Below are 20,971 nucleotides of genomic sequence, written 5' to 3'. Positions count from 1 at the left end.
TTCACCTAGAAGGTAAGTTATCAGTATGCCTCACGAAAGGTGAATCAAAGCCAAGTCTAGATGTAAAACACTGCAAGGATTTTGGGTGAGCACTGACTCTCCAAGACATGAGAGTATCTAGTTAATTAAGCCTAAATTCCAGAATGCATGTTATGAATTTGTTTTATATGTAGCTATTCGTTTCCAATACTTCTACTTGCGATTACTTGAATCTCTGCTTTTTAAAATAAACATTCTTGATTTCACTATAAGCATATCTAAGTGCTGCGTGTTCAGTGGAGCGATGATCTGAGTAAGTGGAACTGGTAAGCTGGAGTACACTGTTCCTTTGGAAGCAACAAATTTGTGAATATTGAGAGTGTCCGGTAGACCAGGGGCTGGACACTCCAGGGAGTTGCTTGGAGGGAGTATGGAGTTGGAGTATGACTATTGCTAACCTGTAGAGTAACAGCAGGGTCTGCATAGGCCAAGAGGATAGTGCTTGTGTTGCCCGTGGCCAGGGGAGTTGGGGAGCTGTTCCTCAGCAAGCACAGACAAGCTTCCTCAAACTAAGATCAGGTGGTAGCTTGGTGCCTCGCAGCCTTGAGTGCTCCTGGGAAGTGTCAGAGCCAGGCCCCAGAAGTAAGAGCAGGGAGCCTGTCTATCCTGGGCTCTCAATGAGTCCCCAGCTGGCACCCAGGCAAAGTAGAGGAGGAAGCCATCTGACTCAAATGCAGAAGGCACAAGAGCTGGATTGGAGGACAGGGAGGAAAAAGAGTAGATTGGGACAAGGAACCTAGTGAGATTGAGAGAAGAGGGTGAGAGGGGAGAGACAGATTAGATGATGAGTTGGAAGGAGGTAACTGGGACTGGCTGGGCAAGGAGACAGGAACTGGAATGAGAAGCCTGAGGAACGGAGACTGGGAAAGAAGCCAGGGGTAGGAAAAATAGAAAAATTGGTGGAGGCAATGAGCAGAAGGAGTCAAGCTTGAGGGTAACTAGTGAAAGGGTCCGTGGCTATTAAAGCACATTTCTCTCCAAAGCTTTGGATGGAACTCAAGATTCTCGAGTCTCTCTATTTCTCTTTTGTCAGCAAATGTACGTGAACCCTGCTGGCAAAGTGTGTCACATCTCCCTCTAGTGGCTGGTCTACACAAAGCATGACAAACTACTACTACTAGTGGTTACACCAGGGGTCGGCAACCTTTCAGAAGTGGTGTGCCGAATCTTCATTTATTCACTCTAATTTAAGGTTTCGCATGCCAGTATTACATTTTAAAGTTTTTAGAAGGTCTCTTTCTATAAGTCTATAATATATAACTAAACTATTGTTGTATGTAAAGTAAATAAGGTTTTAAAAATGTTTAAGAAGCTTCATTTAAAATTAAATTAAAATGCAGAGCCCCCTGGACCGGTGGCCAGGACCCGGGCAGTATGCGTGCCACTGAAAATCAGCTCGCGTGCCGCCTTTGGCACACGTGCCATAGGTTGCCTACCCCTGGGTTACACCATCAGCTCTAGTGGCAGATGTCTGCCCTTGCTTCATTCAGTGTACAGGATGAACCTGCTCTTAAAATGAATCATGGCTATGTTGTGAATTAGGCTGTTGTCTGTAAGACCACGGTCTCATTAATTGCAGAAGTTGGAAGGTCTGTAGTAAAGGAGGTAGGGGACTGCAGGAAAAGAATCAGACTGGAAGGGACCTCAAGAGGTCTTCCAGTCCAATTTCCTGCACTCAGGGCAGGACTATTATCTAGACCATTCCTGACAGGTGTTTGTCTAACCTGCTCTTAAAAACCTCAAATGACAAAGATTCCACAACCTCCCTAGGCAATTTATTCCAGCGTTTAACTACCCTGTTAGGAAATTTTTCCTAATGTCCAACCTAAACCTCCCTTGCTGCACTTTAAGCCCATTGCTTCTTGTCCTATCCTCAGAGGTTAAGAAGAACAATTCTTCTCCCTTCTCTTTGTAGTAACCTTTTATGTACTTGAATACTGTTATGTCCCCCCTCAGTCTTCTCTTTTCCAGAGACAAACCTATTTTTTTCAATCTTCCCTCACTGGTCATGATTTCTAAACCTTGAATCTTTTTTGTTGCTCTTCTCTGGACTTTTTCCAATTTGTCCACATTTTTCCTGAAATGTGGCACCCAGAACTGGACACAATACTCCAGTTGAGACCTTATCCAAGAACTTGTTGGATAATCTATGCCCTACTGTCTTATTTTCCTAACTGATGTTTGGGTAGTTGAAGTCCCCATCACCACCAACTCCTGTGCTTTGGATGATTTTGTTAGTTGTTTAAAAAAAGCCTCATCCACCTCTTTGTCCTGGTTAGGTGGTCTGTAGCAGACCTCTACCATGACATCACCTTGTTTTTTACCCCTTTTATCCTTACCCAGAAACTTTCAACAAGTCTTTCTCCTATTTCCATCTCAACCTGTCTAAATGTATGTATCTTTGATATATAAGGCAACACCTCTTCCCTTCAGGAAAGAAAGGATGGCCTCATTGTTGAATGCTGCCCTGGAGGATTGGATTCTGTCTCTGCCTCTGCTACAGGGCAACAACACATATGGAGAAATATAAAATGCTACATGCATGCATTAACTATTGTTAAGGCTACGATTTAGTCATGGAGGTCACGGAAGTCATGGAATCCGTGACTTCCAGTGACCTCCATGACTTCAGCCTGCGGTGGTCGGGAGCTGAAGGGTCCTTCACCACCCGCGGAGGTAGGGAGCTATGGGGTACCCCCCCGCGTCTCTGGTGGTCCCCATAGCTTCAAGCCACCACAGGCAGCCGACTGCTGTGGGTGGCAAGGGAACCCCCGAGCTCCCGAGCACCACGGCCCCCAGAACTGCAGGTGGCAGGGGTACCCTGCAGCTCCCAGCCCCTGTTGGCAGTGGGGGAACCCCACAGCTCCCAGCCCCCATGGGCAGCGGGGGACCCCCAGGGCTGCAGGCAGCAGAGGTACCCCGGAACTCCCATCTGCTGACGGTGGCTCCTAGTCCCTGCACAGCTGCCGCACTTCAGGCGGTGTGGGGACCCGCAGATCCCATTTTGTCAGGGATATTTTTAGTAAAAGTCACAGACAGGTCATGGCTTCCGTTAATTTTTCTTTTTTGCCTGTGACCTGTCTGTAACTTTTACTAAAAATATCTGTGACAAAATCTTAACCTTAACTATTGTAGAAAAAATAAGAGATTGAAAGTAAGAAAGTAAGAGATAACATAACATTTAGTAGCCAAATATCCATTATATTCAGATCAGTAAAATAATGTCTAAAATGAGAGATTGTAAGTGCACATAAGCATAATCTCTGTCTTGCATCATCAAGGGAATTCAGTCAGTTAGCACACTGATCTGGTTATAAATGGCATTCCCACCATCTGCAACATACTTTGTTTACAAGCAAGTGGCACTCTAAGACGTGTGAAATTCTTTCCTGCCTTTGAAAACATAATCCTTAAAAGCAAATCTCTACTGATCATTGCAAGCAAGGGACAAACACTTCAGCAGCAATAGGATATAAACTGTTTTGGAAGTAAGTTTTTTATCTCTACAGAACGATACCATATTTCTTGTGTTCCTGGTATATGACAGGATAGAACTCCCCACCTCAAAGATTTTTCACCTTCAGAGAGTAGCAGTTATAGTGATGATGATAGATGCTCCTGCTGGTCTGCACATACTACAAATTCCACTACCGCCTTTTGAACCTAAGGGCTTGTCTACACTAACACTTTACAGCATTGCAACTTTCTTGCCCAGGGGTGTGAAAAAACACACACACACCCTGAGCGCAGCAAGTTTCAGCGCTGTAAAGTGCCAGTAAAAACAGTGCACGGCTCTGGTAGCTACGCCCCTCGTGGAGGTCGTTTTTTTAGAGCTCTCCCTGCACTCTGCTGTGACTACACAAGCCATGTTAAAGCGCTGCCATGGCAGCACTTTAACGTTGTCAGTGTAGACTAGCCCTAAGACCGTAACTCATTTGTGTGTATATGTTTACCTGATTTAACCTTGTAAATAACTCATTTCTTTTTCTTAGTTAATAAATCTTTAGTTAACTACAAGCGCTGTCTTTGGTGTAAGATCTAAAGTGCAATTGATCTGGGGTAAGTGACTGGTCTTTTGGGGCGAGGGGGGTAACCTGGATATTGTTGTGATTTTTGGTGCAAGGGACCATCGGTCACAAAGGCAAGCTTGCCTCGGTAGCAAGATAGATCAGAGTACTCAAGGAGACTGTCTGTGACTCTATGGTTAGAGTGGTAGAGTGCCTGAGGAGTTTACACTTGACTGTGAGTTCTATACTTGGATTTCATCAATCAGTTTGGGGTTTGTGTCCTTTTTCTTACCAGTCTGCCCTAAGGTTGGTACTCATGCTCTTGAGCCACTCAGACAACTTGACAGAGATAATGTAAAATCAAGGGGCATGGGAAGGAAAGAACCTTAAGTGGTCAACTTAAAAATATATATATAGAGAGAGAGATACCTATCTCATAGAACCGGAAGGGACCTCAAAAGGTCATTGTGTCCAGCCCCCTGCCTTCACTAGCAGGACCAAGTACTGATTTTGCCCCAGATCCCTAAGTGGCCCCCTCAAGGATTGAACTCACAACCCTGGGTTTAGCAGGCCAGTGCTCAAAACCACGGAGCTATCCCTCCCCAGTTTACAAACTGGTGGTCCTTTTCAGATGGTCGTGTTGCTCCACCTGTTCTGTACCTCCTTCCCTCAGGCATAGCAACATATAGCTCCAGTTTTTTAACAAGTGGCAGATCATAATTGGCTAACCAACACCAATTAAGTGTTTGGCAACCTTAACTAAAGGCATCACTATATACTTCTCCAATAATGTCTGCTGTACAGGCAGCATCTATAGCCTTATATGGGCTCAGATATGTTGTGCTGAATCAGACTGGAAAGCTTAGTGAAAGACAAAAAAAATCCTCTTAGGCAATCCAGCAAGAAAAATTAGGGTGATCAAATTATATTTTATGGCTACCTGTATGCATTACCTTTATAGAACCTAAAATAGCCTGGTCATGTATAGAATGTAAATATAAAAGATAGCTCCAGTATTTGTAGAATTAATTCACAATTTTCAGGGCTTCTTTCTCTAAACAACTTTAAAGTCTATTAATCATTGTTCCTTTTTATACTATCAGTACTTTTATGATAAGTCACAAAATTTCAGGTATGTATTAGATAGCAACAAATACCACTTAACAGTAGGAAAACAATGTAAAACAAAATTTTACTGCAGCAACAGATGCTCATTAGAAAAGTGAGATAATCAGAAATAACCTGTCTTGCAATTACTGCAGACTACTAAACTTACAGGATGATATTTTCTCACCCATCTTGTAATCATCCATGTCCTTCTCTGTCATAGGGACATCAGTGCAACCATGCCATCTGGGTTGTGTAGACTAGAGTTACACATCACTTGCATATTGATTGAAACATGGCCAAAATTGTCTTGCAAACATATTGAACAAGAGGGGTAACAGAAGCCCACATGATAAACAAATGTCCAACACTGGCCTCCGAGATCTGAGAGGAAAGAACAGATCAACCTTAACCAGGGGTTCAACAGAGAGATCAACAATACCCAGTGGTCAAAGACAGCAGACAGATCTAAAACAATCACCATGGACACTTGACCTTTGTTTGTCATTAGGAGGAAATCATCATCATCATCATCATCAACAAAATAGTGCTATCTTCATGCCACACAGGATGTATGCCAGATTGAAAACAGTCAAGAAAGTCAGAGGACTATACCTGGTAAAATGACTTTGCTACAAGATTCAATAAGTTTACCCAAAAAGAAAAAGTTAATAATACTGTGATAGCTGACAAAATTTTAAATGTCAAGGGTTGTGGGCTTAATGACTACTACTTTTTGACTAGCTGGCATGGCACAGGGAGGCATTAATAAATTCATCCAACAGCAGACCACTCATAATCGACGCCTAGCCCTGTTGGATTTTACTGGGCATGAGAGGCACAGGTCCAACTTGCAAAATGCAAGTCTTAGCTTCCAGAGAAGAAATGGCATTTGTCTCTTCTTGACATATTTCTGCAAATAAGGACAATCTTTTCTGTAATATCAATAAAAAAATACTCTTTGCATCAAGAAATAGACTATTTCCACCACCCAGATTTCCACTGGTCAAGATTTCACTGGTAGGGAGGAAGAAAAAGTGTTCTTTATTTCTATGACAGAGAGAGCGCAGATTTTCAAAAAACACATATTTGGCAAATCAGAGTTAGCAACCCTAACCTCCTCCCTGTGGGCCTGATCTAAAGTCTGTTGAAATCACTGGAAAGATTCTCACTGACTTCAGTAGGCTGTCATTCAGAATCTGAATGTGTAACCTATTGCAGACTCTCCTGCACACTAAAATAAATAAACCTGTGTGCTACATCATGGCTGATACACTGAGATGTTTGATTAAAAGCACCCGTTGAAAGGACTAAGATCATTGGAACATTTTGGATATTTAGGGGAGGAATTTAGGGCCCAATTATGTAGTGTGCCAAGTGCTATCAACACCCACTCCAATGGGAGTTAACGCCAATCAGCATCTCACAGAAGGCACTCATCACCTCAGAAGTGAAGTACTGGTCCCACTGAAATCAATGGTAAAACTCCCATTGACTTCAATGGGACCAAGATTTCACTCCAGGTCTTTAATGATTGAAGTCCCAAGGTGTGCTCAACACAATGACGATCCTGTTGAGAGGGTCTACTAGCTCTGGTAATCGGCCTAGAAAGAACGCCATGATTATGGGTTACTTATATTGCTTATGAAAAATGGCATTAACCTATACATGATTTCATAGTCTAGTAAATGCCAAATTCAGTTTTCCATTTTAGTTTTCTAATTCAGTCTTTATCAATTCTGGCAAAGAACAAAGAATTACTCAATCTAAAATAGAATACTGAAAGGAAAATCTGAAAGCATTTGATTTAATAGCTATTTTGTCAACACAGTATTAACAAAAAAAACATATTAAATATTATATTAATAAATTATCTATTTTCTAAACAAATAAAAATTCTCCTAAAAAGTAAACTGAAGTGGCTATTTTTAAAACTAGTAAGATAATATATCCTGTGATCTGTTAAAACTTTCCAAATTATTATAAAGTCCTGCTTCTAGCATTTCTGTTGCAGAAACCAACTACATTCTGCTGTGATTATACAGGCATAACTCATTAATAGTAATCAGCATCACATGTGCAGAGGCAGAAACACAGGCCACAAAAGGAGTAGCAAGAAACTGCACTCTGTTTTCTCATGAGGAAAACAAGTTTCCTTGTAAAATGTTTGCTTCAAGATAAAAATATCACTTCTTAATAGATTAGAACAAGCTGTCACCTCTTTCTCTTGATTTAAATTCACTATCTATGGTTCAACAGAACTTCCTCACAGCTTAGACCAGAAAGCTTAACTGATGGTTTGTTGAACTAGAAGAGATATACCGGTATGTTGTCCTGATCTGACGCTTTTTCAACTTACGCTTTAAAAACAGTCTTCATACATCCAAAAGATCTTAATCATATTAAGAGGCTGACAAAAAGGTAATTAGAGATAGGGTAGTCTGCAAAACAATTCAAGAATTACTGCAACTTCAGGTTGTTTGTCAAATGGATTTTTAGTGTTGCCAGCTTTTATGGCCATCACCGTACACTAGGGTGACCAGACACCAAAAGTGAAAAATCGGGATGGGGTGGGGGGTAATAGGAGCCTATATAAGAAAAAGACCCCAAAATCAGGACTGTTCCTATAAAATCGGGACATCTGGTCACCCTACCGTACATTGTCAGTAACCAAAAAAGAGAGCTTGATCCTGCCCTATGCTACAATTTGTGCTGTGAATCAAGTTAAAAAAACAAACAAACAAACAAAAAACACAGTCTGCTAGTGCATGCCAGAGCAGCAGCCAATTTAAGAAGCTACAATATGTGCACATAAATCACATCATTTAGGCTTTTACCTCTGACCCTAGAGACAATGGGCCTGATTCTCATTTATATTAAGGTCACTCTACATCATGTTGGCAGAAGAGGCTGAAAGTGTGAACAAATGTCTTTCTAAACGATATGCAATAGCTCAAACTGAGGTTCTGGCTTGATGCAGAAATTTCTGGGTGAAGTTCTATGGCATGTGTTATGAAAGAGGTCAGTTTAGATTATCATAATAGTAGGTTTGGGCATTTGACCAGTCCAAAAATAATTGGTCAACTGACCAGTCAAATATTGTCAAATAATGTCAAAAATGGTCAGATATTTTAAAGCACTAATTTAGCAGAACAGTAACAAAAAAGAGTAAGACATCATGGTCTCCAATAGGCTTAGATTTAGATAGTTTTTGTAACTAAGCATATGTACTAAGTTATTTAACTGAGTGATTTTTAACTCAGAAAAATGCAAAACACAATGAAATGAAATTTTAAAAACTGAAATAATTATTACTATCTTTTTTAGCAATGTTAGGTTAAAAGTGAATTCAAGACTGAAGTATTACAAAAGAGAAAAATGAAATTAAACAGAAATAAAAACAAACACATAGCAACTATAAAGAGAAAAAGTCATTTTTAAATGCACTTAAGCTAGGTAGGCAACAGGCCAACTCCTCCAGCAGCTTAATGGCTGTGCATCTTTTCTCTTTGTGTTGGGGGAGTTCATTTCTGAGTTATTTTTTGTATATTTGTCTAGTCAGTTTAGATTGTAAACTCTTTGAGGCAAGGACTGCGTCTTTTAACTTGTTTAATGTGCGTTGTAAACTGCCACATACATAAATGGCCTGGGTGTACAATAAAGACATACATACATATGTTTATTCTAGAAGATTCCAACCAATCAAGATGCTCAACTTTGAATTAGTTCACCTTTTTCACAACAGGTGACCTTAGTATGTGGTACAGTTAGTGATCAAGACATTTAAGTAGACTTGCTAACAGATGGCACCATGATGTAACCAAAAAGACAGGCTGCTGTCTACATCAGGGCATTCTTGCTGAAATATTTTACTGTTGTTAAATAATAGACGGTCAAGTGACATTATTTGACCGGTCAATTTACTGGCATTCCAAGCCTACATATCAATGCCTTCTGGCTTTAAAGTCTATAAATCTATTAATAAAATGAACATGCATTTTAAGACATCTTTACACTATCAAAGTGGTATACGGTGGATGTAAATGAGAATCAGGTCCTGGGGATCTGCTTCTTATCTCAATAACACTGGATTTACATTGGCTTAATCTTTCCATTAGTGCAGTTACACTTAGTTTACAGGTTCCAGTGGTAGCCGTGTTAGTCTGTATCAGCGAAAAAAAAAAAAAAACAAGGAGTCCTTGTGCCACAAGGACTCCTCATTTTTTTTTTTATTTAGTTTACAGTAGCGTGAGAGCTGAGGCATGTCCTATGCCTTCCATTTCTAATTTTAGATCTCAATATAATGAATGTAAACATTTTCTCTCACTCTATACATTTTCTCAGCAAAAATACAACACACAGAATCTGTAACTAATTACATATTTGCTAGTCTCAGGTGACACTAGGAATTCATTCTCTATCCTACCCACAGTGGTCTCATCTGATAATGCTTGATGTGAGATCTCAAAGGAAAAATGCTATTCTGGCTAAACACAGTGATAATTCTTTTCACTTGAATTATTTTTTTTAATTGTGTGATAGCAGCTCTTGTGAATTAGTGATTTTACTATGTAAGTTAAGTATTTTCAGTTTCCAAAGAAAAGGCGTAGTTTCTTCAGAGGACCAAGGAGTAACCAAGAAGCATATTGTAAGGCTACCTCTTTAGAGACAACATGACTTGAAATACTGCCTTTGTGGATTTCACTTGAAGTAAATCTGCAGATGATAGCCCACCCTTAAATAACTTGTACACGGGAAATCAAGGTAATATCTCTTTCCCTTACTGAGGCAACTAAGACTGCACTGGAAAATAAAAAGTTGTTGTCACAGGATGGATGTTGAAAAATTATATTTGATATACTAATTATACATATCAAGAAACATGGAATTACTGAACATATAATAGGGTGATAAGTAATAGCCAACATGGATTTGTCAACAAATCATGCCAAACCAACCTAATTTCCTTTTTGACAGGATAACTGGACTAGTGGATGGGGGAAAGCTGTAGACAGGATATATCTTGATTTTATTTAAGCTTGTGACACAGTTTCACATGATATTCTCATAACCAAACTAGGGAAAGGTGATCTAGATGAAATTACTATAAAGAGGGTGCCCAACCGGTTGAAAGATCATATTAAAAGAGTAGCTATCAATCTTCTCTGTCAAATTAGAAGGACATATCTAGTGAGGTCCTGCAGGGGTCCGGTACTATTCAATATTTTTTATTAATGACTCAGATAATGGAGTGGAGAATATACTTATAACATTTGTGGATGACTAAACTGGGAGCGGTTGCCAGCAATTTGGAGGACATGATTAAAATTCCAAATGACCTTGATGAATTGGAGAAGTGGTCCAAAATTTACAAGATGACATTCAACAAAGACAAGCGCAAAGTACTACACTTCAGAACAACTGGCAGGGTGATGGTACACCTGAAAATGAGTTGGGGATTACAGTGAATCACAAATGAATGAGAGTCAAGAATGTAATACAATTCCAAAAAAGAATAATATTCTGGGGTGTATTAATGGAAATGTTGTATGTAAGACATGAGACGTAACTGTCCCACTCTACTTGGCACTGGTGAGGACTCAGCTGAATTTCTTTGTCCACATCTGGGTGCCACACTTTAAGAAAAATGTGGACAAATTGTAGAGAACCCAAAGGAGAGTTACAAAAATGATAAAAGGTTTAGAAAACCTGACCTTATGAAGAAAGGTGAACAAATCTGGCTGTTTAGTCTTGAGAAAAGATGACAGTGGGGGATCTGATAACATTCTTCAAATATATTAAGGGCTGTTATAAAAAGGATGGTGATCAATTGTTCTCCTTGTCCTATGAAGGCTGGACAAGAACTAATGGGCTTAATCTGCAGCAAGGGAGTGTGACGCTGCACTCCATAATGTTCTATGGAAATATGCTTATGAGTGTAAATATAATGTAACTGGAATATGCCTTATGCAAAGGGTCTCTTGTAAGGTATCATTACAAAGATTATAACCTACTGAATATATTCCTTCTATTTGTATGCATGTATCATTCTTGTATCTGAAGCTAGAAATATAAAGTATAACTCTGTGCTCCTATTGAAATTATGCAAAGCGTGAGCCATTAATGGTGGTTTACAATCTTGATGGCTCCCATGACTAGGACAATTGGTTGTAGATGGTTTATTTACCTGTAAGCCTTCTTGTGGACCCGTGGGCCAGCCTGTGGGTAATGAAGAATGAGGTCTTACAGTGACATGTGACCATGTCACCTGATACTGGAATCCATCTTAAACCTGGTGCTTTTCCATTTAGAAGGAGGGGTGGGGACCCAGAGAGACAAAAGATTCCCGCCTTGTGCCAAAGCTATAAAAGGGGGTGGAACAGAACAAACGGGGCTACCAGTCATGAGAAAACCACTAGTTACCACCTGAGCTGGAACTAACAAGGACTATACCAGGGGAAAGGATTGGGCCCAGACTAGAAAGGAGTCTAGTCTGTGAAAGAAGCTTATTGAAACATCTATGAGGGTGAAATTTTACCTATAATCAGTTTCTTAATGTACTAGGCTTAGACTTGCGTGTTTTTGCTTTATTTTGCTTGGTGACTTACTTTGTTCTGTCTGTTATTACTTGAAACCACTTAAATCCTACTTTTTATATGTAATAAAATCACTTCTGTTTATTAATTAACCGAGAATAAGTGATTAATACCTGGGGGAGCAAACAGCTGTGCATCTCTCTCTATCAGTGTTAGAGAAGGCAGACAATTTATGAGTTTACCTTGTAAAAGCTTTATACAGAGTAAAATGGATTTATTTGGGGTTTGGAACCCATTGGGAACTGGTTGTCTGGGCGCTGGAGATAGGTGACCTGCTGAGCAGTTTTTGGTTAAAGTCTGCAGCTTTGGGGGCGTGGATGAGACATGAGTCTCTGTTGCAGCAGGCTAGCATGTCTGGCTCAATAAGGCAGGATTCTGGAGTCCCAAGCTGGCAGGGAAAACAGGCTCATAGGTAATCTAAGCATGTCAGGTGACAGTCCCAAGGGGTTCTCTGTGACCGAACCTGTCACAGGGAGATTTAGGTTAGATACCGGGAAAACCTTTCTAACTATAAGGTTAGTTAAGCTCTGGAATAGTCTTCCAAGAGAGGTTGTGGAAACCCTGTAATTGGGGATTTTTAAGAACAGGTTAGACAATTACCTGACAGCAACGGTCTATTTATACTTGACCCGGCCGCAGCGCAGGGTGCTGGACTAGCCGATCTCTTGAGGTCCCTTCCAGCCCTACATTTCTATGATTCTGTGATGTGAGAACTGTAAGTCTATGGCTAAAATAAAAATTATTGATCATCTAACATAACATTAAGTAAGGGAACCCAGAGAAACAAAGGAGGGGAGAGTGACACAGGTGGCAATCCGATGGCAAAGGATCCCTCGTTCTTTGCAAACTCTCATCTCAGATCTGACACGCTCACTGCACAAAACACATCTTATAGGATATTTTATCCACAGAGTAACACATAAGCTTGTAACTTATGAAGATTCATAATCACTGCAAGATGTATGTATGGGTAATATTTAAGGAATTTATATTTATATTGAAAGTATGCTTTATGGACTTAAGAGTAGAAAGTAGCCACCAGGAAGTAATGTGTCTCAAGGATGACCCATTTTGGCAAGAGGGAGCTGTCATCCCTCCCTAGTCAGCTGGTGAGGTAACACAAGGTTCCATTTCTACCCTTTCCACATCCCAAAACAGTCAACAGAAAACCATCAAAGAATTACAAATGATCAAAACCACTTGGAGGTAAAAAGGAATATTTTAGCAGGCAAGAGATCACGCTGGCTATGAATAAGGCAAAAGACCGTTTCAATATAACAGAATGTTTGGATCCTGGTTCTTGTGAAACCAGCCAGTTCTGCAACAGACTCAACCTGGGGGGTAGGGTGAGGGGGAAGAGAGGCTACTTTATTGCATAAGACAGTTAACTATTGATAAGTGTAGACCCAGATTCACATTTTAAAAATTTTGTTTTGTTCTGTAACCACTTGTTTCCACCATTTTCTCTCACTTCTAGTTAAATCTTTACTCTTTCTTAAAGAAATCTACTTTTATTTTATAAATGCTCATGAGTGCTGTGTCACAGGGTGCTTCTTCAACTCCCCAGCGAGCAGCAGTTTTGCCTGGCCTATTTTTGTGTTCTCTCAGTCACAAACCCACACAGTGTGTTTCTTTTCCACTATGGCACCTTTAATCCTCTATTTTCAAACAGCACAGAACATAGCACAGATATACAGCAGGAGGAGCCTTTCACATAGCTGCTCTCCTCCATCCAGCTCATCCTCTAGGCTCTCCCCTGCTTTCTGTTCCTCCCAATTATATATCCTCCAAGTTACTGAGCCAATTGTCTCACTAGCCCAGCAATTACCACCCAGTGTCAGTAATCCCCACCAGTAACAGGTTGATTGATTCCAGTTAAGCCTGAAGGCTTCTCTGTGCTACTGCAACCTCAGTGAGCAGGGTGCTACAACTAGCACTCTGTCACAGGTGCTTTAAGGCAGTGGTTCTCAAACTAGGGCCGCCGCTTGTTCAGGGAAAGCCCCTGGCGGGCCGGGCCGGTTTGTTTACCTGCCGCGTCCACAGGTTCAGCCAATCGCGGCTCGCCATTCCAGGCCAATGGGGGCTGCAGGAAGCCGCGGCTAGCACATCCCTCAGCCCATGCCGCTTCCTGCAGCCCCCATTGGCCTGGAGTAGCGAACCGCGGCCAGTGGAAGCCATGATCGGCCGAACCTGCGGACGCAGCAGGTAAACAAACCGGCCCAGCCCGCCAGGGGCTTTCCCTGAACAAGCGGCGGCCCTAGTTTGAGAACCATTGCTTTAAGGTAAAACCAGTTAATTAGGATACACTACACTTTTGAGTGCAGGTAATCTAGAATTTCTGTGAGTAGCCAATATTAGGGGCTCAATGTCACAGGAGAATGATTCAAAGGGACTTGGCTATTAGGGTGCATCTACTACTATTAATCAGCAAGGAAAAGTTAGGGCTGGCATAGCCCACAGCAGACTACTTGAGTAGCTAAAAGGCTGGAGCACCTAGGTGGTGTTAGGGAGCTGACACCCTACTACCACAAGAAAGACTCCCTCTCACTGGAAGCAGGAGTTAATAAGGTGACTCCCAGTCCTGGATACCCCAAGAATCATCACACAGAGATAGGTTAAAGATACCAATTTAGGATGGGGAAAAGAGTTATCTAAATATTAATTGGCCAGCTCCAACTGATAAAAAACCATTGTGTGATGAATGCCAGTAATTGCATATGCAATAGATTCAAAGGAGAATTTCAAGAGCACCTTCCAGTAGTGCACTACTGGATGTGACTAACATCTAATGCATATAGTTTATTCTTTTTCTCGTCCTCTCTCCAGGGGCAAAATTGGGCATGCAGTGTAATTTTTGAGGGGCAGGGGGAAGGATTAAATGTACACACAATGTATTTATATTAGAGAAGGCACGGTCAAAGTGTGTCTTGCCCTTAGAGTGGACAGTGGTGAGGTGTATAATTATCCTTCTTTCCTCCATTATGCCCAAGGAGTGGATTTGTAAACATTCTGTATTACTTGACGCTATCATCAGCTCTTAGGAAACTCCATGTCCAGGTATACTGCATCACTGTAGTCCCGACAGAAGATGCTGATATGTATAACTGAGGCCAGATCATCGTCCACCAGGATGAGAGAGAGTCTCTTAACCAACTGGAGATAGTATAAAGCATTACTTGTGGATGCTACTATATATGAGAGCTTAGCATTTGTGAGGAATGCAGGAGTACTCCTTGTGAGTGTGAGTATTCAAACAAATGAAACTGCAACATGGATGCAAACTCTTCAAAGTGCTTTCCTCTGACTACCAGCATCACCTCTGTCTTGCTTGGGTTCAGCTTCAACCAACTGTTCTTCATCCATGAGTTGATTTCATCCAAGCAATGAGCCATCTTAGTGCTAGTGGTATGACTATATGTGATGTAGGATAAGTAGAACTTTGTGTCATCTGCATATCGCTGGCACTTGAGTCCATGTTGTCTCACTATTTCAGCTAATATCTGCATGTAGATGTTGAACAGGACCAGAGAGAGAATGGTCCTTGTGGGAGAGAGTTCTAGTGGTGGAGGTACTGTGACCCAGGGACCCATTACTGCCAACAGGCGGGGGGGAGGGGAGGAGAGAACATGGGATTAATAGGGTTTTATAAGGATTTCCTGGGTTGGATATACATAATAGTTCACTGAAGGGAGCCATGAGACCCAGTAGTAGCCCACTGGCTGACATAATCATTGGAAAAGGTATTTATGAATAATATTTAAATAATTATGAACCTATATTGAACATTATGTTCTTAAGATCTTGGAGTTAAGGCAGGTCACCAGGAGGTGACATACCTTAGAAATATTCCCTTCAGGCAGGAGGGAACAGATGTGAAATAAGAGATTGTGAAATCTACAAGAAAGAAAAGCTACTAGATGAAACAGAGCAGGGAGTGTCCTGTTCATGACTAAAGATAAAAGATTGTTCTGGTATATCTTGGAGCGTAAGGAAACACATTGAATCCTTCACCTGCGACACGCTGACAGCATACTTGTCTCATGAAAGGAGAATCACAGCCAAGCCTGGCTGTAAAGCACTGCAAGGATTTTGGGTGAGCAATACTCTACAAGAATGTAACTGCCATAATGAGTCAGCCCATGGTCCATCTTGCCCAGTATCATGTCTCTGACAGTAGCCAGTACCAGAGCTTCAGGGACAAAGTACAGAACAAGGCAACAGAACAAAGATCTGCCCCTCTCTTCCATTCCCTGCTTCTGGTAGTCAGAGGTTTAGGGTTGCCCCAAGTATGCCCCTGACCATATTAGCTCATAGCCATTGAAGGACATATATTCAATGTGCAGCACCTTTTGGTTTCAAGTAGTATTAAAAACCCAAATACATGTTTCCACCTTCAGCACCCCCACTATAAAAATTGTTCCAGTACCACTGTGCAAGTGTCCAGTGGGCCTGGGGCTGGACACTCCATGGAGACCCTCAGAGGGCTTACAGCTTAGAGTGCACCAATTGCTAACCTGTAGAGAGACCATGAGGCCTGCAAGGCCTAGAGGGCAGTGCTTTTGTTGTCTGGGGCTGGTGGAATTGGGGAGCTGAACCACAGCAGGCACAGACAAGGCTTCCTCACACTAAGTGCAGGTGGCAGCTATGTGCCTCATGGTCCTGGGTACTCCCAGGAAGTGTCACAGGAACAGTTTCCCATTACTACGTATTGGGTGCATCCCTCTAGGAAGGTCTTCAACCCATTTTTTAGTCCTCTCTCATATGAGAGAACGGTATCTCATGGTCAACAATTTTGAACAGTGCAGAGAGGTCCAGGAAAATGAGAATGGGAGTTAGCCATCATCCATGCACAGCAAGAGTTCATCCATCAGTTCCTCTAAAGCTGTTTTTGTCTCATTCCCTGGCCTGAATCCTGATAGTGCCAGGACTAAAGACTAGGCATTCCATTCTTAGATAATTAAAAAACAATCTATTTATTTATCTTTGCAGAAATAAACACTTTCACTCAGCAAGGTTATTCCCTACAGTATGTGTGCTGGTGCTTTAGGCCTGTCTAGTCTAGTTTTAAATGTCTCAAGAGATGAGGCTTAGTGTTTCTATTCAGTGCATAAATATTTCTAATGTTGTTTATACTTAACTACCAAAGTGCCTTATAACATGCAGCAAATATCTAGCCATTATGCATTGTCTTCCTTTGTGTAAAAATAATACACATAAGTTTTCAATGCCAGATGGCTCTTGAAACTGATCTCCTTTATAACATCTCCCACTATGGATGGCATCCACAGTCAAATTCTTAAATCAATCCACAGCATTGGGGTCCTTTTAGGTCCAAAAACTATGGCAGCAAACCCCGTTTCTGTTTGCAACTGGCCAGAAGACTGCGTTCTGTACTATTAGAAAAAGAACTGCCCATAACAACCCACACATTTGGAACATATTGACAGTTATATCTAGGAATCAAGCCACAAATCTTAAAAAATCTCCAATTGAAGCAGCCTGTCAAGGTTTAGCAACACAGGGCACCACAAACTTATCATTCCAGTGCTCTGCCTTCTGGTTTGAATACTGTTCAAAGTATCTGTTCTGATATTCAAAGCTCTCCATGTGGCTGATCATAGCTAATGGAGAGATCCTGTTTTCCTCTGTAATCATGACTTCCCTCAACAGCTACAATCCACTGGAACAATTAAACTGTCAACCAGTGTAGGATGCTCCTGATGAAAGAAGCAAAACTTTCATAGGAGCTGGATCTAAACTATGGAACTCAATCCTGCAAGAGAAAAGAACGGGCTTTGGAACAAACCACTTTCTGAACTAAATTCAATATTCATTTAGTCAATTAACACAAAAGCAAACAAAGACCCCCTACAAACAAATCAACCTATTTCTCTGAAATGTTGGGAAAAAAGAAAGAAAGGGAAAGAGAGGTTTTCATTTATATTTTTAAATATTTGAGTGGTACCCAGATACTATGGTGATGGGAGCCATATGTGTCTAGATAGAGAGTTAAGAGGGGCCGAAGTTTCCAGATGACATCATCATAGTTAGAACAAAATTTTTGAACCAGGCTGTTTTGAAAAACAGATTTTTTGTTTGAAAAAAAATATTTCAATTTGTGTCTATTTTGGACAGTCTACAATAGAAACTTTAAATGAAAAATATTCCCTGCTGGTTGTGCAATATTTGTTTTCATTTTCATTGGGTTTTGGTTTTCAATATTTTTATTACCAATTTTAGTTGGTCGGCTTAGTGACAGAGTGACGTCTTTTCATTTTCAAAATGTGTCGATTTTGAAAACTAACAAAAATTCCAAAGAAAACTCAGAAAATGACAAAAAAAAAAAAAACAATTGCAGAAAATAAACTGAACAAAACCACTTCCAAATACTGTTTACATTTCTGAGCTTTCTTTTTTCAAACCCATTCTAACAGCTACAAAGAGAACAAATGATGCCCTAGTGGCTAGTGCCAAGCACCCTGCAGCCACAAAGGTCCACATGAACAGCCAAAGGCCACGGGGGCTTGTGAGAGAGAAGGAACCTTCTGATTCCGACTGGTACTCCAGTACCCCTTATTGCCTCTGTCACAGGGGACAGGGAAGGGCAGAGAAGCTAGAACTAGGCTGGTGACACTCAGGCATTAGGACAAGGAGCCTCATGCAACTTTGAGCCAACCGCAATACAAACCCCACTCATTGGAAGTTGGTCGATTTCTGTATAAAGTAATTAAGCCTCGGGGGGAAAGGGGGAAAAAGCAACAGGTGTATAAAGAGAGAGAGAGAGAGAGAGATCTCCCGGGTAGGGTGAGGCGCGTCCACCGGCTCAGTGCAGACACGGTTTGTACCTTAGGGGGGAGGGGACAAAACAACTTCCCCAACCAGAGCCAGCAGGAGCTGGTCCATTTCCTAATGTTGCCAAACAAGTGACCCACCCCCACCGCAAGGACTCGGCTAGGGCGCCCTGCGCTGGGGGGCGGCTGCTGCGCCCCTGGCTCTAGGGAGGAGGCTGGGGCGCTGGCTGGGGCATCCCCGAGGGGCAGGGGGTACCCGCGGGCGAGGGGCCCGTGGCGGCGGCGGCGGGTCTCTTACTCTTTGGCGGGGGCGCTGATGTGCGCGGAGTTGTTGCGAGTGAGCAGCTCCTTCTTCTTGCTTTGCTTGGAGGCCATGGCGCCGCCGCCGCCGCCCCCGGCCCGGTGCTGCAGCCCGGCCGCGCTTCAGCCGCGGGGGGCCGCGTCCGCTCAGCGTTGCTAAGAGACGCGGAGCCGCGACGCCGCGGAGCATGCCCGGGAGAGCGGGGCTGGGCACAGGCCCGGGGGCGGGAGGGGTAACAGGGGAAGTAGGAGAGACAGAGGGTAAATCACTAGTAGAGGGGGGTAAAATCGAGGGGACACAGAGGGAGCAAACCTGGCAGGGGGGTAAAATCCAGGGAGCAGGAGGAGGGGACAGAGGGCTTTGGGGGGAGGAGGGGTGTTCATGAAGGAGCCACAGCAGGGTTTCCCCTTTGTCCTGTAGGAAAGGTGTAGAATTGTCACAAAGGCAAGGAGTAAGGAGAGAGGGCGGGCAAGCAGGGGAGAGACACCATGTCGTTTGTTAGCTGGAAACATCGCTGCTCAGCTTGAAACATAATTAGGGAAGAAGAGGAGACGTGAGCAAAAAAGGGGGGCAAAGGGATGTAGGGTGAAAGCAAGGCTAATCTAAGCTCTGCCGGGGGCTGAACTAGACATCTCAGCACCAGGCAGCTGCAAAGGTGGCATAAAGCTCCCTCACCCAGCACTCAGCACAGCTGGGCAAGACCAAAACTCTGTCTAATGTGTTTAGGCATGAGCCATCTGTGGTTCATTCTGTGCTGTTTGGAACAATAATGATCTCCCATCACTCTCTGAGAGGAATTGCACATGATGCTTGCAAAATCCAAATCAGTTCAGTCGGAGAAGTTGAACGCAGATGCTACCTGGAGAATTGATCTGCAAGTGTCTTTCCCAACCCTAAAGGGTTAAACACTTTCAGCTGTGGTTTTGGTGTTTAAAATACTATTCTGCCAGTGTAATTATTTTCGAAGAAGAAGAAAAGAAAAAAAAGAGTTGTCTGCTTACTATGGAACCAACAAAAAACTGCAGAGGGAGCTGCTAACTCAAAGTACAGGAGTCCTATGGCAAGCATCCCTCATCTTCATTAGAAAGTTAGGTCATGTTGGAACACAGCCTTGACAAGTCATTTTAGCTAGCATGATGCTGAACATGACTTAACTTCTCCTGTCTGCCGTGACTATAATGTTTAACGTGGCGTCAAAACTGAATACTTTGCTAAGATCAGTCAAAACAGTTAGAGCCCAATTCTTCAAGAGAAACAATATGTATCCTTTGGAAGGATTTGGCCCAAACTGTTTTTGCTAATCTCAACTGAATACTCTCTTCTGAGGAAGCTAGCCACATATACAGCTGGAATCAGTAAATCTAATATTTTTGGAAGATTGGTGATTCAAAAAAAGTTTGCTTACTTTTAATGTGTCTTTTTTAAAAATTATGTAACTTCATAATGGAGAGACAAGGTGGGTGAGATAATAACTTTTATTGGACCAACTTCTGTTGGTGAGAGAGACAAGCTTGTCTCTCCCACCAACAGAAATTGATCCAATAAAAGATATCACCTCACCCACCTTGTCTCTCTAATATCCTGGGACTGCACGGCTATGACTACACTGCATATAACTTCATAATAGCTTTCAAGAAAATTAGGTTTTCTTTGTGAGAAAAGGCATGTCAAATTTCATTTAAAATAAAAGGAATACATTTTAGAGTCTATTGTTAGCACTTTACGCTTCCCATCAGCATTCATTTCTTTGTAACCCTTCTGCCAGGTGGAGTTGGGAGCAACAAGGGCCGGGTTCAGTATCTAGGGTTTCCATTTGACAATGCAACACAGAATCAGCTCAAATTCCAAAATTACACCTTCCCTCCCTTCGCATGCCTCTAAGAGGCAATACTTCCCCTCTCGCAAGCACTGAGTCTGTGTATATCCTGTGAAATAAAACTTTCTTTAAAAGGGGAAGGGAACCAGGCATTAAATTGAAAAAACACCACAAGCATGATTCAAAAACATATGACCATGAGCAAAACACCCATCCCAAAGTACATTGGGTAATGTCCTTTTGCTCAGTCTCTCACCTCGTGGTGTGAAAGTTTGAGAAACAAATGTCCCTTTAACATACAACTCCCCTCTCCC

General features: G+C 42.0%; 1 protein-coding gene across 1 annotated transcript in view; it reads right to left on the bottom strand.

Annotated features, from left to right (window-relative positions):
- ADGB (androglobin) overlaps positions 1-18,915 on the bottom strand; it is a 209,573-nt gene extending 190,658 nt beyond the window's left edge. The window contains 1 exon segment of the mRNA XM_065401716.1: positions 18,839-18,915. Within this exon segment, the coding sequence (XP_065257788.1) occupies positions 18,839-18,915 (77 nt within the window).
- Positions 18,916-20,971: the final 2,056 nt, after the last annotated feature.

The sequence above is a fragment of the Emys orbicularis genome, chromosome 3 (assembly GCF_028017835.1).
Source record: "Emys orbicularis isolate rEmyOrb1 chromosome 3, rEmyOrb1.hap1, whole genome shotgun sequence".
In the NCBI taxonomy this organism is placed as follows: Eukaryota; Metazoa; Chordata; order Testudines; family Emydidae; genus Emys; species Emys orbicularis.
Note: the sequence above shows the minus strand (reverse complement) of the source record. Positions and strands in the feature narration are given on the sequence as shown.